Below are 22,633 nucleotides of genomic sequence, written 5' to 3' on the forward strand. Positions count from 1 at the left end.
TCACAGAGACTCAACCACCAAGCGAAGAGCAATGCATGGAGTGGACCTAGGCCCCCTACACATGTATAGCAGATGAGCATCTTGGTCTTTATGTGGGTCTGTTAACAACTAGAGTGGGGAACTGTCTCTGGCTCTGACGCCTGCCTTTGGATCCCTTTCCCAGAGCTAGGTTGCCTCGTCTGGCCTCAGTGGGAGAGAGTGCACCTAGTCCTGCTACAACTTATGTACCAGGGAAGGCTGGTACCAGTTGAGGGTATCGTTTCTGGGGGTAAGGGGATGGGGGGATCTGGAAGGGAGTGTGAGGGTGAGGCTGGGAGGAGACGAGGAAGTGGGGTTGCCATGAGGCTGTAATGTGAATAAGAAATAAATTAAAGAGAGAGAGAGAGAGAGAGAGAGAGACATGGCTGTGTTTCAACTAAACATCACTTAAAAGGACAAGGACAAGTAATAAGGTGGGATACAACCCCATGGGCCATAGTTTGCTGACCCCTGTCTGTGCCAGTCTGCTGGGATTGGTCTATGTATCATAACCCCCTGGCTCTGTGAGACTACTAGCCTTGTCATAGTGCCTGAAAGCCAACAGCAAAGTGTCAAAGTGCTGGTAATTAAATTTCTTCAAGTGGTGGCGAGCAGCTGAGATCAGGGCTCTCTGGCGGTCCTTCCCATGAAGATATTCACCTGGGACTCGGTAATGGATGAGATCGCCAACTCCTATTGAAGAGAAAAAAAAAAGGTGTCTTGTATGTGAGTTTAAAATATGGTCGGTCAATGTCCCCTGGAGAGGGAGACCAGGTGGCACTCAGAGGAAGGACAGCAGGTTACCAAGAAGAGACTTGATACCCTATTAGCATATACAGGGGGAGGTAATCCCCCTCAGGAACAGTCATAGGGGAGGGGAATAAGGAAAAAATGGAAGGGAGGGAAGAATACAAGGGATGGGAGAACCATTGAGATGTAACCAGAATAAATTAATAAAAAAAATATATGGTCGGTCATAGTGTTTCAAGAGAGAGAGGGACAGAGGCAGAGAGTGTCAGGGGTTGGTCTGGTGCTATGTATTCAAATGCTAGTTAGAGGCGCCCAAGATCTGGTTGCTGCCCAGATGAGCACATGCTAATGTACACCTGTTCTTGCCTTGCAAACCTACCTACCTTAAAATTGGTTAGTTAATAAATATGCTGAAGCTTGGGGTTTGGCAGAGGGGAAAGAGGCAGAGCTTGAGGTTCTCAGGCCTGAGGGTAGGGTGCACAAAGCAGGGAGAGAAAGGAAGGGCAGAGGATGTAGGAGGATGCAGCCGGATAGAACAGACCCACTCTAGAAGGGTGACTTATTGGCAGGTAACATGGGTTGTGTAGCTGAGAGATGTCTAAATAGCTCAGAGGGTTGAGATTTGCCCAGCTCCAATGCTTTAAGCTTGTAAAATTAATCATAGTCTCTCTGTCTCGATTATCCTGGAAGCTAGGAGGGTTAAAGAAAACTGTTCTGTCTCCTATAAGAAATAGACAGAAACAGAGAGACCTAGCAACCTCTAGGAATGAAAAAGCAAATATACTTAGATCGAATGCTGCCACTTCTCCCAACTACGTTAGTTTTGTAGACAAGGCTGGCCTCACTGAACTCGCGGCAATCCTCTCAGTCCCCTAAGCGCTAGGACTGCCTGTGTGCACACCATGCTTGACTCACTCTGATACTGTTATGCAGAATGTTTCTGTGTATAAACAGAGGCAGAGCTTGAGGTTCTCAGGCCTGAGGGTAGGGTGCACAAAGCAGGGAGAGAAAGGAAGGGCAGAGGATGTAGGAGGATGTAGGAAGATGCAGCCGGATAGAACAGACCCACTCTAGAAGGATGACTTATTGGCAGGTAACAGATGCATAAAGCAACTGACTTTTTTAAAAAGTTTATGTTTCTGGTTTGTTGGTTGTTTTGTTTTGTTTTGTTTATGAGCGTGTAGCACAGACATGGCTGTATACAGGTATGTACGTCCAGACAAGTACATGCAAGAGGCCAGAGAGCTTCAGTTATATTCCTCTTTTACTTTCCATTTATTGCCTTAGGCCAAGGTCTCTCAGTGGGTGGGCAGCTCACATTTTCAGGACAACTGTCAGTAAGCTCCTAGGACCTACCTATCTCTGACATCAGAATGCTGGAGTTACAGATGTGGACAGCCATTCCTGGCTTTTTATGTAGGTGCTAAGGATTCAAACTCAGCTCTTGAGTAGCATTCTTACTACTGAGCCATCTCTCCACCCCAACGTCTCTGCTCATGAAAACTCTGCAAGGCATTGTGGATTGTGCATGTGAGCCCAGCACTCAGGAGGCTGAACGAGGAAGTTCAAGGTTAAGCTAAAGCTACATAGGGCTGGAGAGCTGGCTCAGTGGTTTAAGAGCACCGACTATTCTTCCAGAGGACCTGAGTTCAATTCCCAGCAACCACAACCATCTATAATTTGTTTTTAATGTTTTATGTGTATGAATGTTTTGCCTGCATGTATGTCTCTGGACTGCATATGTACCTGGTACCCATAGAGCCAGAAGAGGCCTATGCGTGTGCGGGAAGTAAAGTTACAGACAGTTGTAAGCCACCATGTGAGTGATGGGAACTGAACTTCAGTCATCTAGAAGCTTAGCAAGTACTCTAAACCACTGAGCCATCTCTCTGGCCTTCTCCTCTTTATGGGCAAGAGGGATGGCTGAGTGGTTAAGAACATGGACTGCTGTCTCAAAATACCAAAAAAAAAAAAATGGACTGTTCTTCTAGAGGACCAGAGTTCAATTCCCAGCACCCACATCAGATTGCTCACAACCATCTGTAACTCCAACTCCAAGGATTCAGCTCTTCCGACCTGCAGGAGCACCTGCACATGAGTGCACCATAGCACTCATGGGAAGGCCAAAGGACAACTCTTGAGAGCTGGCTCTTTCCTTCCCCATATGGGTCCCAGGTACCAAACTCAGGTTGCCACGTTTGGTACTGAACCATCTTGCTAGCCCAGATTTTGCATTTGTAAGAAGGACCAAGCTTCTGCCATATCATGATATGAATACCATATTAAATAAAAAGTTGCTTTGTCTTACTGAGTTTACTTAGTACATTTATATTTATTTTCTAGGTAAAACTCAACTTACAGAATTACTTATAAAGCCTTCAAACTGTAGTAGTTCAAACATAATATGAAAAGGATTCTTTCTTATGTATCATTAATGTTATAAAGCTTTAATGCTTCAACATCAGAAGCTTTGAGGGGCTGAAGACATAGCTTAGTGGTAGAGTGCTGTGCCTAGAATGCACAAGGCCCTGGGTTCAATTCCCAGCACTACAGAAAAATGTGTTTATATGTGTGTATACATATATGTGCATATATCTGAGTATGTGTATGCACATATATATGTGTGTATATGCATGTAGATATTTACATGTGTGTATGTACATGAATATATGTATGTGTGTTTATTATGCACATATATGTATATATGCACATATATATATCCATGGTGAATGTAACAGCATAACTTGTTGGGGATGTTTTTCAACAAAAACAAAAGTTTATTTAGGATGCTACCAGGGACAGAAGCTAAGGAGTAACAAGAGCCCAGCACCTTCAGCCCGTTAGGGGGAACTTTGAAGGAAGGGGGTTAACTCAGATAGTTCAATACAGGCTAAAAGCATGGGGGTTAATAGAAAGAGAGACTTTCAGAAAGTCACACCTGGAAGTGGGCTTTTCTACAAATGTCACTCCTTGAATGGGGATGTGTTTATTTATTTATTTTTAATATATTTTATTAATTTATTCATATTACATCTCAATTGTTATCCCATCCCTTATATCCTCACATTCCTCCCTCTCTCCCATTTCCCCTTACTTCCCTCACCGTGACTATGACTGAGGGGGACCTCCTCCCCTTGTATATGCTCATAGGGTATCAAGTCTCTTCTTGGTAGCCTGCTATCCTTCCTCTGAGTGCCACCAGGCCACCCCATCCAGGGGACATGGCCAAATATGGGGCACCAGAGTTCATGTGAAAGTCAGACTCCACTCTCCACTCAACTGTGGAGAATGTCCTGTCCATTGGCTAGATCTGGGTAGGGGTTCAAAGTTTACTGCACATATTGTCCTTGGCTGGTACCACAGTTTGAGAAGGATCCCTGGGCCCAGATCCACCCGTCATAATGTTCTTCTTGTAGGTTTCTAGGACCCTCTGGATCCTTCTATTTCCCCATTCTCCCCTGCTTCTCTCCCACCAAACCAAATAACCCAATTGAGAAATGGGGCTCAGAACTAAACAGAGAATTCTCAACAGAGGAATATCAAATGGCCGAGAAACACTTAAAGAAATGCTCAACCTCCTTAGTCATCAGGGAAATGCAAGTCAAAACAACTCTGAGATTCCATCTTACACCCATCAGAAGAGGTAAGATAAAAAAGCTCAATTGACACCACATGCTGGAGAGGATGTGGGGAGAGAGGAACACTCCTTGATTGCCGGTGGGAATGCAAACTGGTACAACCACTTTGGAAATCTATCTGGTGCTATCTCAGAAAACTGGGAATAAGGCTTCCTCAAGACCCAGCTATTCCACTCTTTGGAATATACCCAGAAGATGCTCCAGCACTCAACAAGAACATTTGTTCAACCATGTTCACAGCAGCCTTATTCATAATAGCCAGAACATGGAAACAGCCTAAGTGTCCATCAGTAGAAGATTGGATAAAGAAACTGTGGTACATTTACACTATGGAATACTACTCAGCTATTAAAAACAAGCAATTCCAAAAATTTGTGGACAAATGGATTGAACTAGAAATGATCATAATGAGTGAGTTAACCCAGAAGCAGAAAGAGTCAAATGGTATATACTCACTTATCTGGACACTAGCCCAAGGGGCATGTCCCATGAAAGTCTTCACTTACCAGGAAAATGGAACAGAGGGGAGGACATCCTATTGTGTTTATGTATTTATTAAGAAGAAAATTCACATATTTACCATATTCCTCAGGCTTGAGGCAAGCTCCAAATGTGTGGCCTGGGGGAATGCTCATGGTTTCTGCAATGCTATAGGAGAAAACAGACTCTTTAGTTAAAGTCCTCATCACCGGAAGCTGAAAATTACACATGTTCACCTTAGCTTCTCAGCCACCCACAGATTCTCACATAGATACACTGTGAAAATCAAAGGAAAGCACCACAAGAGCTTGGTGTCCATTTGCATTAGCAATGGCTAAAGGTTTTCCCTGTAGACCCTTCCATGGGGGGGGGGGGGCTTCTAAGCAAAAAAAAAAAAATGGCCAAAATAAATTTTTGGATACTCCAAAATAAAGTTTTATACATGATTGTCACTCCCTCTTATCCAAATACACACAAGTCCACTGATCTCCTGGAAGTCCAAATGCTGCAGGCACTGACAATACTCCATTGATGAACAATAGAGAAATTATTTTTCTCATTCAATAAAAACAATCTGGTTAAAAAAAAGTTCAAACTCACGGGTCTAAAACTCTTCCAAGTTTGTGTTGAAACTTTTCTTTGAAGTCATCAACTCTTTTGGATACAATTTTAGCTCCTCTTTTCCTACAAAATGAGAAATTGTTAGGTATCTTTATTATTAAGATGTCATTGCAGAATATTCACATAGTGGAAAAGGTAATAGTATCACTGAGTCTTCAATGAACGAGTCTCAAAAGATATTTCATATTTAATACCTCATGTACTGTGCTTCTATCACGTGCTTTATAATAAAAATACTTTAGGTAGATAATACAACATGGACTATATATAAAATAGGGGTATAACTAATCCAAGATATGGTTGAGCAGAACATTTTTATTGGAGCTATGAGGGAGACTATAGCCAGAGGCATCTGGAAGAGTCCAGAGCAGGGAGAGAAATTAGTGGACTAAACATGAACCAAAGACTGAACCAGTTCATGGCAGGAAAGAGGGAGGGAGAAAGAGAGAGGAGAGGAGAGAATTCAGACAAAAGGAGACCAAGAGCGAGGAAGCCAGGAGAGCACATGGTCAAAAGGGCAGGGTTATATGGGAACCAAAAGCTGTGCCAAGGGAAGCCCAAGAGCTGAGGGAGCTGAGGGAAGCAGGAGGGTGAGAGGAACTAAGAGGAGCCAAGGGTACTGAGTGAGCCTAGAGGCCTGGAGACACTTAGGTATAATAGACACCACAGTTATCCATTTCTCTAGAGGGTTTGTTTTTTCTGTTTGTGGATTTTTGTTTGGTTGGTTTTGGTTTGTTAGGTTTGGGGGGAGGTTTTGTTGTTATTATTGTTGTTGTGTTCATGCATAAGGCTCATGTTTTAGGGAGGGGTTGTTTTATTTTGATTTGATTTGTTTTTTCATGCATGAGTTCATGCTCAGCTCAATCTTCCATACAAAAAAAAGGGGGGGAGGGGGCAGAGGCAAGAAAAGAAAACATTTTGGCTCATACCTATAATCCCAGCAGTTGGGAGGCAGCCAGAAGGTGGCCACAAGCTTGAGTCCAGCCTGGAATATACAGTATATTCTGGGCCAGTGAGGTTAACATACTAAGAGCATGTCTATAAAACAACAGGTGAGGTGGCCATTGCAAAGGGCCTGACTTGAACTCCCAGCATGTACATGGCGGTCCACCTGTAACTCTAGCTCCAGAGGAAGATGATGCCTCAGCCTGTGAGATGCACCTGCACTCACATGTCACACACACACACTTAAAAATAAAAATAAAATCTAAAGTAACAATAAAAGTAAATAAAAGCTTGGGCATGCTTGTAATTCCAACCTTGCAATGCTAAGGGAGGAAGATTACCAAATTCTAGGCTACTGCAGGCTTCAGAGTAAGACCCTGTCTCAAGGCTGGGCATGGTGGTGCACGCCTTTAATCTCAGCACTCGGGAGGCAGATCACTATGAATTCAAGGCCAGCCTTGTCTACAAAGCCAGTCCAGGACAGTCAAGGCGACACAGTGAAACCCTGTCTCAGAAGAAAAAAAAAAAAGACCCCGCTCAAAAAACAAAATAAGCCATGAAGTAACTTCAGAACAGCACAAACAAGAAAATAGTATCATGAATACCTCTGGAGGGACCAGACATAATGATATTGGAAGTAAAGGCATTGCATAATCTATATTTTCATGTTATGTTGTGTTGAACTGTGTTGACATATTTAATATCTCAAAATTAACTTTTTTTTCTTTCTTCTTTCTCTTTTTTTTTTTTTTTTTTTTTTTTTTTTTTGATTTTTTGTTTTTCAAGACAGGGTTTCTCTGTGTAGCCTTGGATGTCCTGGACTCACTTTGTAGATCAGGATGTCCTTGAACTCACAAAGATTCACCTGCCTCTGCCTCCCAAGTGCTGGGAGTAAAGCCAGCTGCCTCCTCGGCAGCGCTTAAAAATAACTTTTTACTAGGTAGTTATTTAAGTGTCCACGCTACAACTCTGAGACTTCCTTCTGGACCACGTGTAATCACACTTACATTTGTAGTTCATGGTGCCAATGTAAAGTTTTGGCCATGGTGCGTCCATCATTAAAATGCGGTGTTGGCACTCCATACAAATTAAACCTATGGAAACTTGCTGGGTTATACTTTCGGTTCTTTGCTTCTCCTGTGGGTAGAAGGAGCAGGGAATAAGACCTCTGAGTCAACCAGCGCGAAATGCTTATCTTAGGGAAAGCACACTGTGCTCTCACTGGTACTGAATGAATGGAACAAAGACAGGAACTGTACCCGTGCAGGCAGCTGTGCAGCCTCGGCTACCGAAGGCCAAGGCCCTCCCCTGCGCATGCTGGGACACCATAGAATTACACACGGAGCCTCTTGTGTTCATGGTTATGCCCGTGGTCTCAGTACATAAGAAGCTGAGACAGGAGGATGGTGACTTCTAGGCCTGCCTGGACCACATAGTGAGGTCAAGTCTCAAAAATACATATATATATATATATATATATATATATATATATATATATACACATACATACATACATACATACATACATACATACAATATTTTTAAAGGTTTCTTTTTTGAGAAGTCTAAGTAAAAACAAAAACAGAAGCCATAGGCACCACCCAAAACTAGCAAGACTAATAAATGAATTCAGGAAAAACTGAAGGATACAAAGTCAACAGACAAAAATAACTATGGTGTGTGGGGCGGGAGTGGTCTTTGTGACCACCAGGGCCAACAGATTGACTATCCACATGAAGGATATCGGGTTCATTAAAACTCTGTAGGCAGTGATGGTTCAAACTCCTACAGCCTGACATAGGGCAGTTTATTGTAGGTGCCTTTAAGTACAGTACAATTTGGTGGGGCAGGGGACGGGGGACAGGGAGACGTTTCCTGGTGCAACACAATCCCCTGTGCACAGGGAAAAGTAACTACAGCAAAGCTCTTCTCAAGGTCCATGTGTCTTTTTCCGTGAAGATGGGTTCAAGAGATAGGCTACATGTCTTATCAAGGGCCTAGGGGAGGACATGATGTGTGACCTCAGACATACAGATACCACAGAGGTCATCCGGGCTATTAGCCATCTCCAATTCTACTTATGGGTGCTTGGTATGGCCAGACCCTCAGATATCACGGATCGTCAGTCTATTAACAACCTCGATTGCCAGGGTTCTGGGTGGGAAGACAGGATACGCATCTCTCCCACTGAAGAACATCGCCAGTTTCCCTAGTGCTTATCTGTAAATGCAAGGACCTCTGTGCTCCCCCAAAAATAACTACCCAGAACAAAAAGAGCTGAGATGACAATCCCCCTTGCAACAGCATCACCTAATAAAATACAAAAGAATAAATTTACTTTTTCCAGTTGGCTGGTTGGCTGGTTAGCTCATGAAGCTGAAATTCAAATGCCTGGCCCCGCACATAGTAGGCAGGCTCTCCCTACCACTAAGCTACACCCTCTAAGCCTTTGTTTATCCAAGATGTGGTCTCACTATGTTATCCAGCTTGGCTAAAGAGATCACCCTGTCCCAGCCTCCTTATGGCCAAGGTAGGAGGCCCCATAGCACCATATTTGGTACTTGGGAATACATTTAGCAGAGTAAAAGACATGTACACTGAAAACTACAGAACTGTTGGAGGAAACTGTGAAGGTCACAAGTGGAAGGAGAGTCTGTGTTCATGCATCAGGGAAAATTATGTCATTAAAATATGCAAGCTGGAACAGGTGAAATAGCTCAGCAGATAGAGGTACCTGCCACAAAACCTGAGTTTTGTTCTAGACCCTATATAGTAGGAGGAGAGACCCAACTCTGAAAAGTTGTCCCTAGCCAAATGAGCCAAACGAGAAAGAACACAAAAATTAATAAAACGATAAAAGGAAGGAGACTGTGATTTGGTGGTAGCGTGCATCCTTAGCATGCTTGAGGCACTAGGTCCAATCCGCAGTACTGCAAGCAAAGGTAATAATAAGTTAATTTAATTTACAATGAAAAGAAACAAGAATTGTCCAGGCATGGTGGTACATGCCTGTAATCCCAACACTCAGGGAGGCAGAGGCAGGCGGGTCTCTGTGAGTTCGAGGCCAGCCTAGTCTACAAAGCAAGTCTAGGACAGCGAAGGCTATAGAGAGAAACCCTGTCTCAAAAAAAAAAAACAAAAAAACAAAAAAAAAAAACAAGAGTTGTTATAAACAACACCAATGAAATCTAGAAGGTTATTAGGCTACACTTCAGAAACTTAAATTCCAAAAGACTGGAAAACTTAGAAGAAATAGAGAAGCAGCATTATTTGTAAATGATAATAATTTTATAAACAAAAGACTGTAAAAAAAACTCCATAGAAGTTTATTTATTATTTATAGTTTATTATATATAGAAGTATAAATAATAGATATATTAAGGAAAGTAGTAAGATACAAAAATGAACAGGAAAAAATCAGTAGACTTCACATATACCCAGGACAAACAGACTGAGAAACAATACATTGTGTGTGCTTGTGATTGTGAGTGCGCACGTGCGCGCACACACACACACACACACACACACACACACACACAAATCTTGTTCTAACCAAGCAAGTTAAGGATATATAATAAAGACCTTAAGACACTAAGAGATTTAAGAAGACATCAGAAAATGGAAAGATCACCCATGCTCATGGATCAGTAGGATTAAGATAGTGAAACAGCCATCTTACCAAAAGCCATCTACAGATTCAACGCAACCTCATCAAAATTCTAACACAGTTATTGACAGGACAACTTTTCACTTCATATGGAAACACAAAAACCCAAGGATAGGTAAAACAACATTAATAATAAAAGAACTGGAAAAAAAAAAGAACTGTTAGGTGTCAGCACCCTCAATTTCAAGTTTTACTGAAGAGCTGTAATAATGAAACTCAGCATAGTATTGGTATAAACACAGACACGTTGGTCAATAGAATTGAGTTGAAGAGCCAGATATAAGTCCACATATGTTTATACACCTCATATTTGATAAAGAGGTCAGAAGTACACACAAGAAAAAAAAAAGAATCTTCAACAAACAGTACAGTACTGGTCAAACTGGATGGCTGCATATAGAAAACTGCAAAAGCTTCATATATATGTATGTATCATACAAAACTTGTACAGCCACTATGGAAATCAATGTGGTGGTTCCTGGGGAAGCACGGAACAGACTAACCTGAAAATCCAGTCATGCAACCCTTGGGCATATAGCCAAAGGACTCCATGTCCTACCACAGAGACTTGCTCATCCATGCTCACTGCTGTCCCAGTCCTTATAGCTAGAAACCGGATCAATAGGGTTAACATAGTGAAAACAGCCATCCTTCCAAAGCAATCTACAGATTGCACGCAATGCCCATCAAGCCCCAGCCAATTCTTCACAGATCTTGAAAGGACAATTTTTAACTTCATATGGAAATACACACACACACACACACACACACACACACACACACACACACACACACACACACACACAAAACCAGGATAAGTAAAACAATCCTGAACAATCCAAAAACTGCTGCAGCTATCATCATCGCCAATCTAAAAGTTTACTACAAAGCTATAGTAGTGAACAAAGCATGGTACTGGCATAAAAACTGACCCATGGATCAATGGAACTAAACTGAAAGCCTGAAGAGAAGTACACACACCTATAGACGCATGGAGTCCATACAACGGTAGACACCTGGTTTTGTATAAGGAAGCCATAAAAATGCACTAAAAAAAAAAAAAAAGACTGCAACTGAAATTGTGCTACTTTTGATGTCTGCATGTAAAGAATAAAAGTATATCCATATTTACCACCCTGCACAAAACTCAATTGCCAATGGATCAATGACCTCAACATAAGACCAGATTCACTGAACCTGACTGATATGAAAGAACATGAGAAATAGCCTTGAATCACTAACACAAGAGAAGACTTTTTGAAATGGATTCAGTTGCTCAGGCACTAAAACCAACAATTACTAAGGACGAGGGAGCTGGTCGAACTGAAAAGCTTCTGCACGATAAAGGATACTATAATTCATACAAAGTGGCAGGCTCATGAATGGGGAAAATCTTTGCCAATTACACATCAGATGGTGGGTCAATACCTACAACATTCAATAGAAGTCTAATAGGTGAAATATATAAAGAACTAAAAAGCTAAACACCAAAAAATAAATAACTCTATTTTTTAAGTGATACAGGTCTAAATAGAGGATTCTCAATAGAGGAAAATCAAATGTCTGAGAAACACTTAAAGAAACAGTCAACATCCTTAAGTCATTAGTGAATTGCATATCAAAACTACTTTGAGATTTCATCTTTCACCAATCAGAATAGCCAAGATCAATAAAACAAATGACAAGTCATGCTGGCCAGGATTTGGAATATGGGAAACATTCACCCATTGCTGGTGAGAGTTCAAACTTGTACAGCCACTGTGGAAATCAGTCTGGCAGTTCCTCAGGAAGCTGAACAGATCAAGCTAAAGATCTAGCTATACAACTCTTGAGCATGTACCCAAAGGACACTACACCCTACTACAGAGACACTTGGTCAACATGTTCACTGCTGTTTTATTTATAATAACTAGTATTTGGAAACAGTCTAGATGCCTGTCAACAGATGAATGGATAAAGAAAATATGATACATTAACATGGTGGAATATTGCTAAGCTGTTAAAAATATGAAATCATTAAACTCTTGAGTCCATGGATGGAGCTAGAAAAAAAATCGTTCTGAGGTAAGAGAGACCCAAAAAGACAAATATGGTATGTGTTCACGTATACATGGAGGATAGCTGTTAAGTCTTCCATAATCATGCTACTATCCATATAATCATTGAGGCTAGGTATAGAGTAAGGAATTGAGAAGAAGGAATGATCTCCCAAGGAAGGAGAAATAGAATATATAGTTATAGATGGATAAGGAGGAATCTGAATGGGAGAATTAAATGGAGACAGAGAGGAAAAATAGGAGTAAAGGAAAGACATCTGAAACTAAGGGCTATTTGAGGGATCATATAGAAACTTATTACAGTAGAAGTTTTTTTAAAAAAATATAAACATATGAAGGAAATCTAAATGAAGTCACCAAATAAGGGTGAAGACAGAGGCCCAATTGGATATCTCTTGTCACTAAAGGAAATCCTCAATTCCAGGGCTGGGTTACGTCTAATTGAGTTGCTGGTAAGGGGGTCCTAGGGAAATTCCCAAACAACCCAGGCTATGGCTAAGGCTATCGGTTGCTGTCCCCAAACTGACAGTAAAGACCTACTGTTCAAGGCAACGTATACACAACTCATTGAACATGGAGAAGTGGAGCTGGTGACAACCTAGAGCCTTTACCCTTACTAGCTAGGGCTCTGCCAAAGAAATATAGTAATAAAATGGATCCCAATGACATTCTGGTACATCCATAGGTCAGTGTCTCAGCCATCACCAGAGAAGCTGCCTCTTGCAGTAGATGGGAACTAATGTGGAGACCCACAAATGGACAATGTGCAGAGAGTTAGACTCAGGCCTAAATGGATGTCTTCGTCAAACCCCCTCAGGGACCCGGGATCTATGCAGAAGAAGAGGCAGAAAGTCTGTAAGAGTCGTAGCGAAAGGGTGACACAAAAGGCTAGTGTTTTCTAGACACAACAGGACTGATGCACATAGGAACTCAGAGACTGTGGCAGCATGCACAAAGCCTGTACAGGTTCAAGCCAGATAGGGTCGCAGCACTGAGAGGTGGAAGCGGACACAAGTTCACTTCCCTAACCAACAAACTGTCTCCAATTGACAATCACTTGCAAAGGAAAAATTAGCTGTCTCCAGTGTCTTACTGGGTATATAAGGCACACTTAAGCCATACACTTAGAGGCAGGCCCAGCAGAAGATGGCCAAAACAAAACAAACTCAATGGCGTGTTTGTAGAATTTTTTTTTTGTCTCACATTAGTTTGTTAGGGTATTTTTTTTTTATCTTAATGTCTTTTGCTTGTACATTATGGTTTACGATTTCCTGTTTTTATGGGGCTTGGGTGTGTGTGTGTGTGTGTGTGTGTGTGTGTGTGTGTGTGTGTATGTGAATGTGTTTCTTTTGATTTTTCTTTTTCTTTGGGTTTGTTTTTTTATTTACCTGTTTTCTAACTGTATGGAGAAAGAAGGCATAGCTTTTGATGGGTGGGATGGTGAGGATGACCTGGGAGAGGGTATGGTAGAGAAGGAAAAATTGTGATTAGGGTATATTGTATGAATAAAATTACTCTCAATAAAAATTAATGGAAAACCTGCCATGGATACTAATATGAAAAATATTACAAAATATTCCATGAGACAAACCAAATCAAGTGGGAGAATATATACATATATATTGTACACTAAAGTATGTACATAAAGCAGGCAAGCTAGCATACACCTGTAATCTCAGTATTTGGGAGGCTGAGGCAATATTTAGCACTGACTATACAGTGAGTTTGGAGCTGGCCTGAACCACATGGGAACCCCTGACTCAAAACAAGAAAGAAAGTCAGGTGTGGTGGCACACGCCTTTAATCTCAGCACTCAGGAGGCAGAGGCAGGCAGATCAATTTGAGTTTGAGGCCAGCCTGGTCTACAAAGTGAGTCCAGGATAGCCAAGGCTAACACAGAGAGACCCTGTCTCAGAAAAAAAAAATTGAACATTGACCATGGTCTACTATTTTAAGCAACAAAATCAGAGCTTGTTTTGTTTGCTTGTTTATTATTGAGCTATGGTCTTATTGTGTAGCTCTGGCTGCGCTGGAACTCACTATGTGGATCAGGCTGTCTTTGAACTCACAGAATTTCTCCTGCTTCCACCTCCCAAGTGCTGAGCTTAAAGGCATGTGCTAACACGGACAGCTTATTATTATTATGTTTAATTATGTGTCTATGTGGGAGTAAGCACACATGAGGGCAGGTGCCCCTGGAGGACAGATAAGGGCATTGAATCTCTCTGGAACTAGAGTTTCAAGTGACTGTGCCTGATATAGGTGCTGACAACCCAACTCTGGCCTTCTGTAAGAGCAGTGTACACTGTCAGCCACTGATCCATCACTCTACTCCCTTAAATAGCTAACCTTAAATGTATACCAGATTCCATGAAACCATGAAGGATTAGATTCTGTTTATCAAAGCCTAGATGATTCAATGAATATTCAATGGAACTGAATGGATAAAGGTTGGGAAATGTTTACAATTTATCAACTCTAGTTATCTTGGGCTACTGATGTTACATGGTACATTTGCTTTTTCTTCATTTTTTAATATCCAAACTCGCTACAATGAGTTTAAGCCAAAATATTAAAAATTTAAAAAGGAAGTTTTGATTATATAACTTTTAAAAGGCTAATACAAGCCAGACGTGGTGGCACACGCCTTTAATCCCAGCACTTGGGAGGCAGAGGCAGGCAGATTTATGTGAGTTCGAGGCCAACCTGGTCTACAAAGTGAGTCCAGGACAGCCAGGGCTGTTACAAAAAGAAACCTTGTCTCAAAAAAAAAAAAAAAAAAAGCCAAAAAAAGAAAGAAAGAAGTCTAATGTACCTTCCATGAAAATCAGCAAGTGAAGGTAATTTTGGCCTCATTATTGTCCATTAGAAATGTCCTAAGTATAATTTTAATACTCGTGTGTGTGTGTGTGTGTGTGTGTGTGTGTGTGTGTGAATACATGATTCATGTGTGTGATGTGTGTGAAAATATATATGCAAGTATTCATGTATGTGGGTGTGCCGTGCATGCATGCAGGTGGAAATCACAGGACCGCCTTGGGTGGCATGTTGATCCTCACTTTCTACTTTGTTAAAACATAATCTTTTTGCTGTTTTTTGCTGCTGCGTAACTAGGCTAGCTGGCCTATGATCTTCCCGAAATTCTCCAGACTGGAGTTGTACATAATCTTCCGCTCAGCTTTACGTGGGTTTTAACCATTCAGACACAGTTCCTCATATTTGTGCAGCAAGCACTTTACCTTATTCTAGTTTTCAAACATCAATGTGCACACTGTCATACACACACACACACACACACACACACATTTAGTTATAGTTATCTTTTGTTGTGTTTGTTGTAGGTTGTTGTTGTTTTGAAACAAGGTTTTATATAGCGCATGACAGCCTAGAACTCCTGACATTTTTACATAAGTCGTCATAGCTAGCTCCAAATCAAACACTCCACAGAACCAGGTGTAATGGCGCATTTCCTATAATCCCATCACTTGGGAGTTGAAGACAGGAAAATCAGAAGGGCAAAGGAACCTTCAGCTACATACTAAATTTGAGACAAAATGTTATTTCCATAACAAGTGTGGGAGGGCAGGAAACAAGGAAGAAAGAAAGTCGGGCTGGGGAAGCAGAGGGAGAGAGATAAGGGAGTCACGGCCATGAGAAAGACACAGTGCTTCGTGAGCAAGGACAGCTGGAGACAGAGGTGGAGACTAACAGTCCTTGGGAACACATTAAGGAGTGTAGGAACCAGCAGAGAGTAGCCGAGAAAGAAGAGAGTGGCAGACTCCAGACAAGGTCTTCTCAAGACCCAAATAAGAGTCTAGTCAATTTCTTTATTCCATCAAGACTAGCATTAACATATTTTTAATTCAGTTGGATTTTACTGCACTGTAAAAGGTATAATGTTGGTGGTGAAAAGCATTCTACTACTGCGATGTCATCAGACAGGATCGCTTCATGGCTGATAGCTGTTCTAGGCACCAAGCTAAGCATTTTTCCATGTGCTCAGCTCGACCCAGGTCACCACGGCACTGAAGAACTAAGGCGGCCTGGAGGTCAGATGCGTAAACTACTCAAGTTCTCAGACAGTGAGTGAGTGAGCCAGAGTGTGGACCTAACCTAGCCAATTGATAACCCTGCACACCTGGGCAACACTCACGTGGGAGGCCTGAGCCCCAGCTAGATGTGAGCCAGAAGGAAGGGGTGCTTAAATCAAGGAGCTTAAGAACATCCTGGATTTTTTTTTCTTAAATGTGGTTAAGGGGGTGGGGCAGACCCTCTGATAAGTATGGTGATCACTGAAGCTGAAACCCACTGAATAAAATAAGACCACTTGACATTTCGTATTTCTTAGCTGATATTTCACCTTATTGATTATTATCGTGCCTGTGCACGGGGGTGGGGGGTGGGGTGGGGAATGTGCCGCAGTGCACATGTAGGGGTCAGAAAGCAACTTTTCATATTCTGCTCTCTCAACAATTTCATGTGGGTTCTGGGGATGAAACTCTGGTCGCCAGGTTTGAATGGTAAACTCCCTTACCGAGGGAACCATCTCACTGCAACTGGTTTTTTCATTTTAATAATACACGTATGTCTGCATTTCTCTCATTGCTGTCCTTCCTGTCCTGAGGTGAGGTCTCACTCTAGCCAAGAATGATCTGGAATTCATCCTGTAGACCAGAGTGGCCTCAAACGTATGATAGTCCTCCTTCTTACCTCAGCCTCCTGAATGCTGAAGTTACAGGAGTAAGTCACATACATAACTACTTTTTAAAAATTTTATTGATTTATTCATATTACATCTCAATGGTTATTCCATCCCTTGTATCCTCCCATTCCTCCCTCCCTCCCACTTTCCCCTTACTCCCCTCCCCTATGACTGTGACTGAGGGGGGCTTCCTCCCTCTGTATATGCTCATAGGGTATCAAGTCTCTTCTTGGTAGCCTGCTGTTCTTCCTCTGAGTGCCACCAGGTCTCCCCATCCAGGGGACATGGTCAAATATGGGGCACCAGAATTCCTGTGAAAGTCAGACCCCACTCTCCACTCAACTGTGGAGAATATCCTGTCAGTTGGCTAGATCTGGGTAGGGGTTCGATGTTTACTGCACATATAGTCCTTGGCTCGTGCCATAGTTTGAGCAGGACCCCTGGGCCCAGATCCGCCCATCATACTGTTCTTCTTGTAGGTTTCTAGGACCCTCTGGATCCTTCTATTTCCCCATTCTCCCATGCTTCTCTCACCTAGAGTCCAAATAGGATGTCCTCCCCTCTGTCCCAGTTTCCTGGTAAGTGAAGACTTTCATGGGACATGCCCCTTGGGCTAGTGTGCAGTTATAAGTGAGTATATATCATTTGACTCTTTCTGCTTCTGGGTTAACTCACTCATTATCATAACTACTTTTTTATTTAACTAATTATTTCTTTATTTTTGAGGCAGGGTGTCATGATATATCCCATACTTACCTCTACCTCCATAGTACTAGGATTACAGGCCTATGCCACCATGCTTGCTTGCTGGCTGGCTGGCTGGCCTGCATTCCTCTTCTTCTTAAAATATATTTTATTAATTTCTTCATATTACATCTCAATTGTTATCCCATCCCTTGTATCCTGCATTCCTCTTTTTAAATATACAGCTTCACTAAGAATACCAGGCTAACTAACCCCAAGCCTGCAATCCTCTTTTGGACACCCGAGTATTGGGATTATAATCATCCAGCGCAATGCCTCGCTAGTTCTATGTTTTATGAATTTGATGCATTAGCGTACATGTTCTCGGCTACCAAAATTTATGATGCTATAAATAATAATGCATTTCCACGTATTGATCAGCTACATCACCCATGAGGTATCTAACCTCATGAAAATTATGCTCTGTCCTTTTATTGACAAATCTGAGGGCCCCGTTCTCACAGCCCCACTTCACACTGGGCAGGGCTTACCTGCGAAGTAATCATGGTGAGAGACAATGTACAAATTGTGTCCTTCCTCTCCTTCTTTAAACACGTCCTCAAAGGATTTTGGTGGATTCACAGTGTCACGAGCAGTCAGTTCTGAAGGCAGAATCAACAAGGTCAATATTTAGGGCTCCTACCCATTTATAGTGGATATAAATGGCAGCATATGACAAATGTGGTCTGACGGTTTCATAAGCTACACAAAGTGCCTAGAAGATCACATAGCCAAGACAAATGAATATTTATCAACAAAAACAAGGTGAGCTGGACATGGTGGATGGAAGGAGCAGGACCAGGACTTGAAGCATAGCCTGGGATACATAGTGACTTTGAAGCCAGCCTGGGCTACATGTGACCCTGTCCAAAAAGAGAGGGGCAGGAAGGGAGCGGGAAGGAGGGACAGTGTTGGGGGTAGAGAAGGAGGGAGAGAAAGAGATGAAGGACAATGAGTAAGAGGAGAGAGAATGGGGGCTGGAGAGATGGCTCAGTGGTTAAGAGCGCTGCCTGTTCTTCCAAAGGACCTGGGTTCAATTCCCAGCACCCACATGGCAGCTCACAACTGTCTGTAACTCCAAGATCTGACACCAACGCACATAAATTAAAGTTAAATAAAAAATATTTTTTTAAAAAAAAAAGAGGAAAGAGAATGAGTCTGTGTGTCATTTGCTGTAAAGCCCTGAGAATCCTACCAGAGTCATTCAGCCGTGCTCCAACTGCAGCTAAATTCTCAGTCCTGAAACTCTAGACAATTTTCCTTTACATTTGTTCCCCCACTTCTTCGGATAATACAAGCAAATGTGAATTACAAATTGGGTGAGATGTGACATGTGCAAACTTTCGCAGTTGTGACTTGAATATCCAGTCTGTCTTCATCGGGAGCTCCATTCTCAGCACAGCCAGAGGGAGCAGGGCTCGTGGAGTCAAGAAGAAACCCTTCTCCCCACGCACTCCCAGTTTGCATACAGTGAGCTGGCTTCTTCCACTCACTGTTCTGCATACGCCGGGGGCTGAATGTGGGGCCTTATTCACGCTACACGTTCCCTCTACCACTAAGCTGTGCCTCTTGTCCTGGGTTTTTCTAGGTTTAACTAGCTTGTTCAAGGCCCAAGGTTCAATCAGTTCTAGAGAAAACTTCCTATAAAACATTACTTGAAGATTTTTAGAGGTTTGTTTTATTTTTTTAATGTACAGAGACATATTATGATATGTCTTTTTCACATGAGTGCACGTGTGCAGGTGTCCTACAAGGCCTGAGGCATTAGATGCCCTGGAGCTGAAGTTAAAGGTGTAGGCCACTCTTTGTGAGTCCTGGGAATCCAACTCAGGTCTCCTGGAAGACCAGAACATATTCCTAATCACTGAGTTACCTCTCCAACCCCTCAGCTTGTTGTTGGTTTTATTGTTGTTGTTGTTGTTGTTTTGATTTATTTTTTGTTTTTTTTTTGTTTTACACAATTCAAAACCACCTGCCTAGAGATGGCACCACCCATAATGGATTTGGCTTTCCCTATCAATTATGAACCAAGAAAATACCCCCACAGACTTGCTTGCTGGCCAGTATGGTGGAGGTGTTTTCTCAGTTGAGGTTTCTTCTTCCCAAATAACCCTAGCTTGTGTCAAAATGACAAAAATTAACCAGCATACTACTAAAAAGAAAAAGATACTTTATCTTTTCTAAAGGACATGTTTAAGCAGAACAAATATATATTTACTAAAGCAAAATGAGAAAGAATTTCCATGGTTCAAATTTTAATACATTTAAACTCTTACCAATAAGACAATAAGTTACTCCAACAACTGTTGCATTCCAAGAATAGTTTCTTTTCAAAGCAAATAGTACTATCTAAAAGAAAACAATCTAATGAACTTTTTAGGTTAATGAGACTTAACAACATGATAGAGGTTTTTTTTAAGCCTATTTTTAAAAAACAAATAAAGAAAAAGTGGGGCTGACAAGTGGCTCCTCATGTCAAAGTACTTCCACTTGACCCGAGTAACCTGACTTTGATCCCCAGAGCCTCATAAGGTAAAAGGAGAGGCCTGTCCTCTGATCTCCTCACTAACTATGACACACATGCCCCACCCACAAAGAAATAAATAAAAGGAACTATATAAAAAAAGAAAAGGCTGTCCTGTGTTGGGAAGTTGAAATTAGAGGTTTTCTGTAAATTTGACACTAACCTGACCTTCTGTCCTTCAAATACTGATGCATTTGGAGTCAATTTAGGTTAATGAACAAGATCTTATCTCCAAAAATGGGGTAGGAGGAAGTCTACACCGTCTCAAAATCAAGAGTGAAAGTTGAAGATACACTCTGCCCAGTGTTAGATTAATTTGCAGGTATCTAAGGGCCTGAGCTTAATCCCCAGCAACAAAGAAAAAACGCTCATCAACGCAGACATCCAGGAAAAGATGCAGCTCTCAAAATCCTGCTGGCAGCTTCTCTGAGACTCTCCTTCATGTATTATGTCTGGTATAATTAACTGTATCTCCACCGTAAAACCTGAGTTTTTAGTGCTGTGCCCTTATTTTTACTACCTCTGATAATTGGTGTCCCAAATGTTGTGTTGGTTACATCCAGTCCTTTAGGCAATCCTGGTGCTTGGTCATGAGATTTTTCCAATGGTGCTCGTTGATTGCTAAGATATATGGATTCTTTTTTGTCTTTAATTTTCTGTTGAAACGTGGTAAGGGGCTGTGGGTTTACCAAGGCGCTCATCTAAAGAAATTATAGATGGTATATATATTGAATCAAGTATACGTAAGGAAACTAAAATGCTAATGAGAAGAAAATATGATTAAGGTGATATTTCCTCATCATCATCAAAGTGAGCTTTGCTCACTTTCCTATGAGCCATAGAAATCAGCAATTAAAAGTTTAACAATGCAGATCCAGAAGTTTCCAGCTAGCTCCTGGAGGAACTGAAGAACCAGGACACCAGGCTCCAGGCTGGCATGGAGTACAAGGAGAGCACAAGGCCATGTGAGGGGTACAGTTCAGCACTGGAGTGCTCATGAGGTTGTAAATTCAAGCCCTGGAGGGGGGAGGGGCAGGAGGGTGTACATGGGGCATGGGGTCGACAACTCAAAACTTAAAAAAAAAAAAAAAAAAAAGGGCCTAGAGGCCAAACAGTGGTGGCACCTTTAATCCCAGCACTCAAGAGGCAGAGGCAAGTGGATCTCTGAGTTTGATGCCAGCCTGGTCTACAGAGTGAGCTCCAGGACAACCAAGGCTACACAGATTAAACCCTGTCTTGAAAAGCCGAAAGCCAAAAGGCCGGGCATGGTGGCTCATGCCTTTAATCCTAGCACTAGGGAGGCAGAGGCAGGCGGATCTCTGTGAGTTCGAGGTCTACAAAGCGAGTCCATGACAGTAGGGGCTATTACACAGAGAAACCCTGTCTCGAAAAACAAAAAAATAAAACAAAACAAAAAACCAAAAATAAATAAATAAATAAAAAGAAAAAGAAAGAAAAGAAAAAAGAAAGAAAAAGAAAAGCCAAAAAGCAAAAAAAAAAAAAAGCTTAACGCTTACAGATAGAGAGCACTTGCCTAATTGGCACAGACCCTGAGTTAGTTCTATCCCCAGTATAAATAAATAAATAGATAGATAGATAAAAGAAACGTTTCAAAGTAGCCAAGAGTCTACAGTGGTGCTAAGAGTCTATGGAAGGAGTTTGCAGGTTATTGACTCGAATAATCAAGACCAGCAGGCATCACAAGCCACATCCACAAACGTTCTCAAACACATGCATCCCAGATTGGGCTTGATGACACAGCACTGTAATCCCAGCACTTAAGTAGTACAGACAGGAGGAATGAGGCCAACCTGCACTACAGAATAAAAATACAAAGAATGAAAGATAAAAATGATAGAAACCACCGGAGTGGTGGCCTGGTGGTGTATGCTTTTAGTCCCAGCGCTAGGGAGACAGAGGCAGACAGATCTGAGATCGAGGCCAGCCTGGTCTACAGAGCAAGTTGCAGGACAGGCAGGGCTACCTAGAGAAACCCTGTGTCAAAAACCAAAAACAACACACACACACACACACACACACACACACACACACACACACACACGCTAAATGTGAGAAAGGGTTTTTCAACAACAAAAAAAGGCTAATCAGTACTCAGCTATAGGCTGGTGATGGGACTCAACAGTAGTATTTACCCAGCACACACAATACCCTGAATTCTAGCTTTGGCCCCACTAAATAAATAAATCAACAAAAGGCAGACAACAGATATAAAGGGAAGATAACGGGTAGATGAACAAGCAGTTAGGTGACAATTTATATCCAGGCAGGCAGTACCAAATGCTTTCTGCTCCGTGTCCACTCCTCTATATCATGCTGTCTCTAACGAGGGCCAGGTCTGTTCTCTTGATGGCTAACAAGGTCTGAGGACATTTCTGTTTACTGGGAAAATGGGATGCCACCGCCTCACACCATCCGAGGAGCAGTGAAGTCTAGGGTTTGCACTACTGTGTTCCTTCACACGTTCTT

General features: G+C 41.9%; 1 protein-coding gene across 1 annotated transcript in view; it reads right to left on the bottom strand.

The window, feature by feature from the left end:
• Positions 1-22,633, bottom strand: part of EFHB (EF-hand domain family member B) — a 46,516-nt gene that overhangs the window by 14,274 nt on the left and 9,609 nt on the right. Inside the window, exons 4-9 of the mRNA XM_084753677.1 lie at positions 20,667-20,847; positions 18,114-18,224; positions 7,460-7,589; positions 5,487-5,570; positions 4,987-5,054; positions 557-711 (exon numbers count right to left, since the gene is read on the bottom strand). Coding sequence (XP_084609803.1) covers positions 557-711; positions 4,987-5,054; positions 5,487-5,570; positions 7,460-7,589; positions 18,114-18,224; positions 20,667-20,847 — 729 coding nt within the window. The remainder of the gene's footprint in view (positions 1-556; positions 712-4,986; positions 5,055-5,486; positions 5,571-7,459; positions 7,590-18,113; positions 18,225-20,666; positions 20,848-22,633) is intronic.

The sequence above is a fragment of the Acomys minous genome (assembly GCF_964271855.1).
Source record: "Acomys minous genome assembly, chromosome: 13".
NCBI classification, from domain to species: Eukaryota; Metazoa; Chordata; class Mammalia; order Rodentia; family Muridae; genus Acomys; species Acomys minous.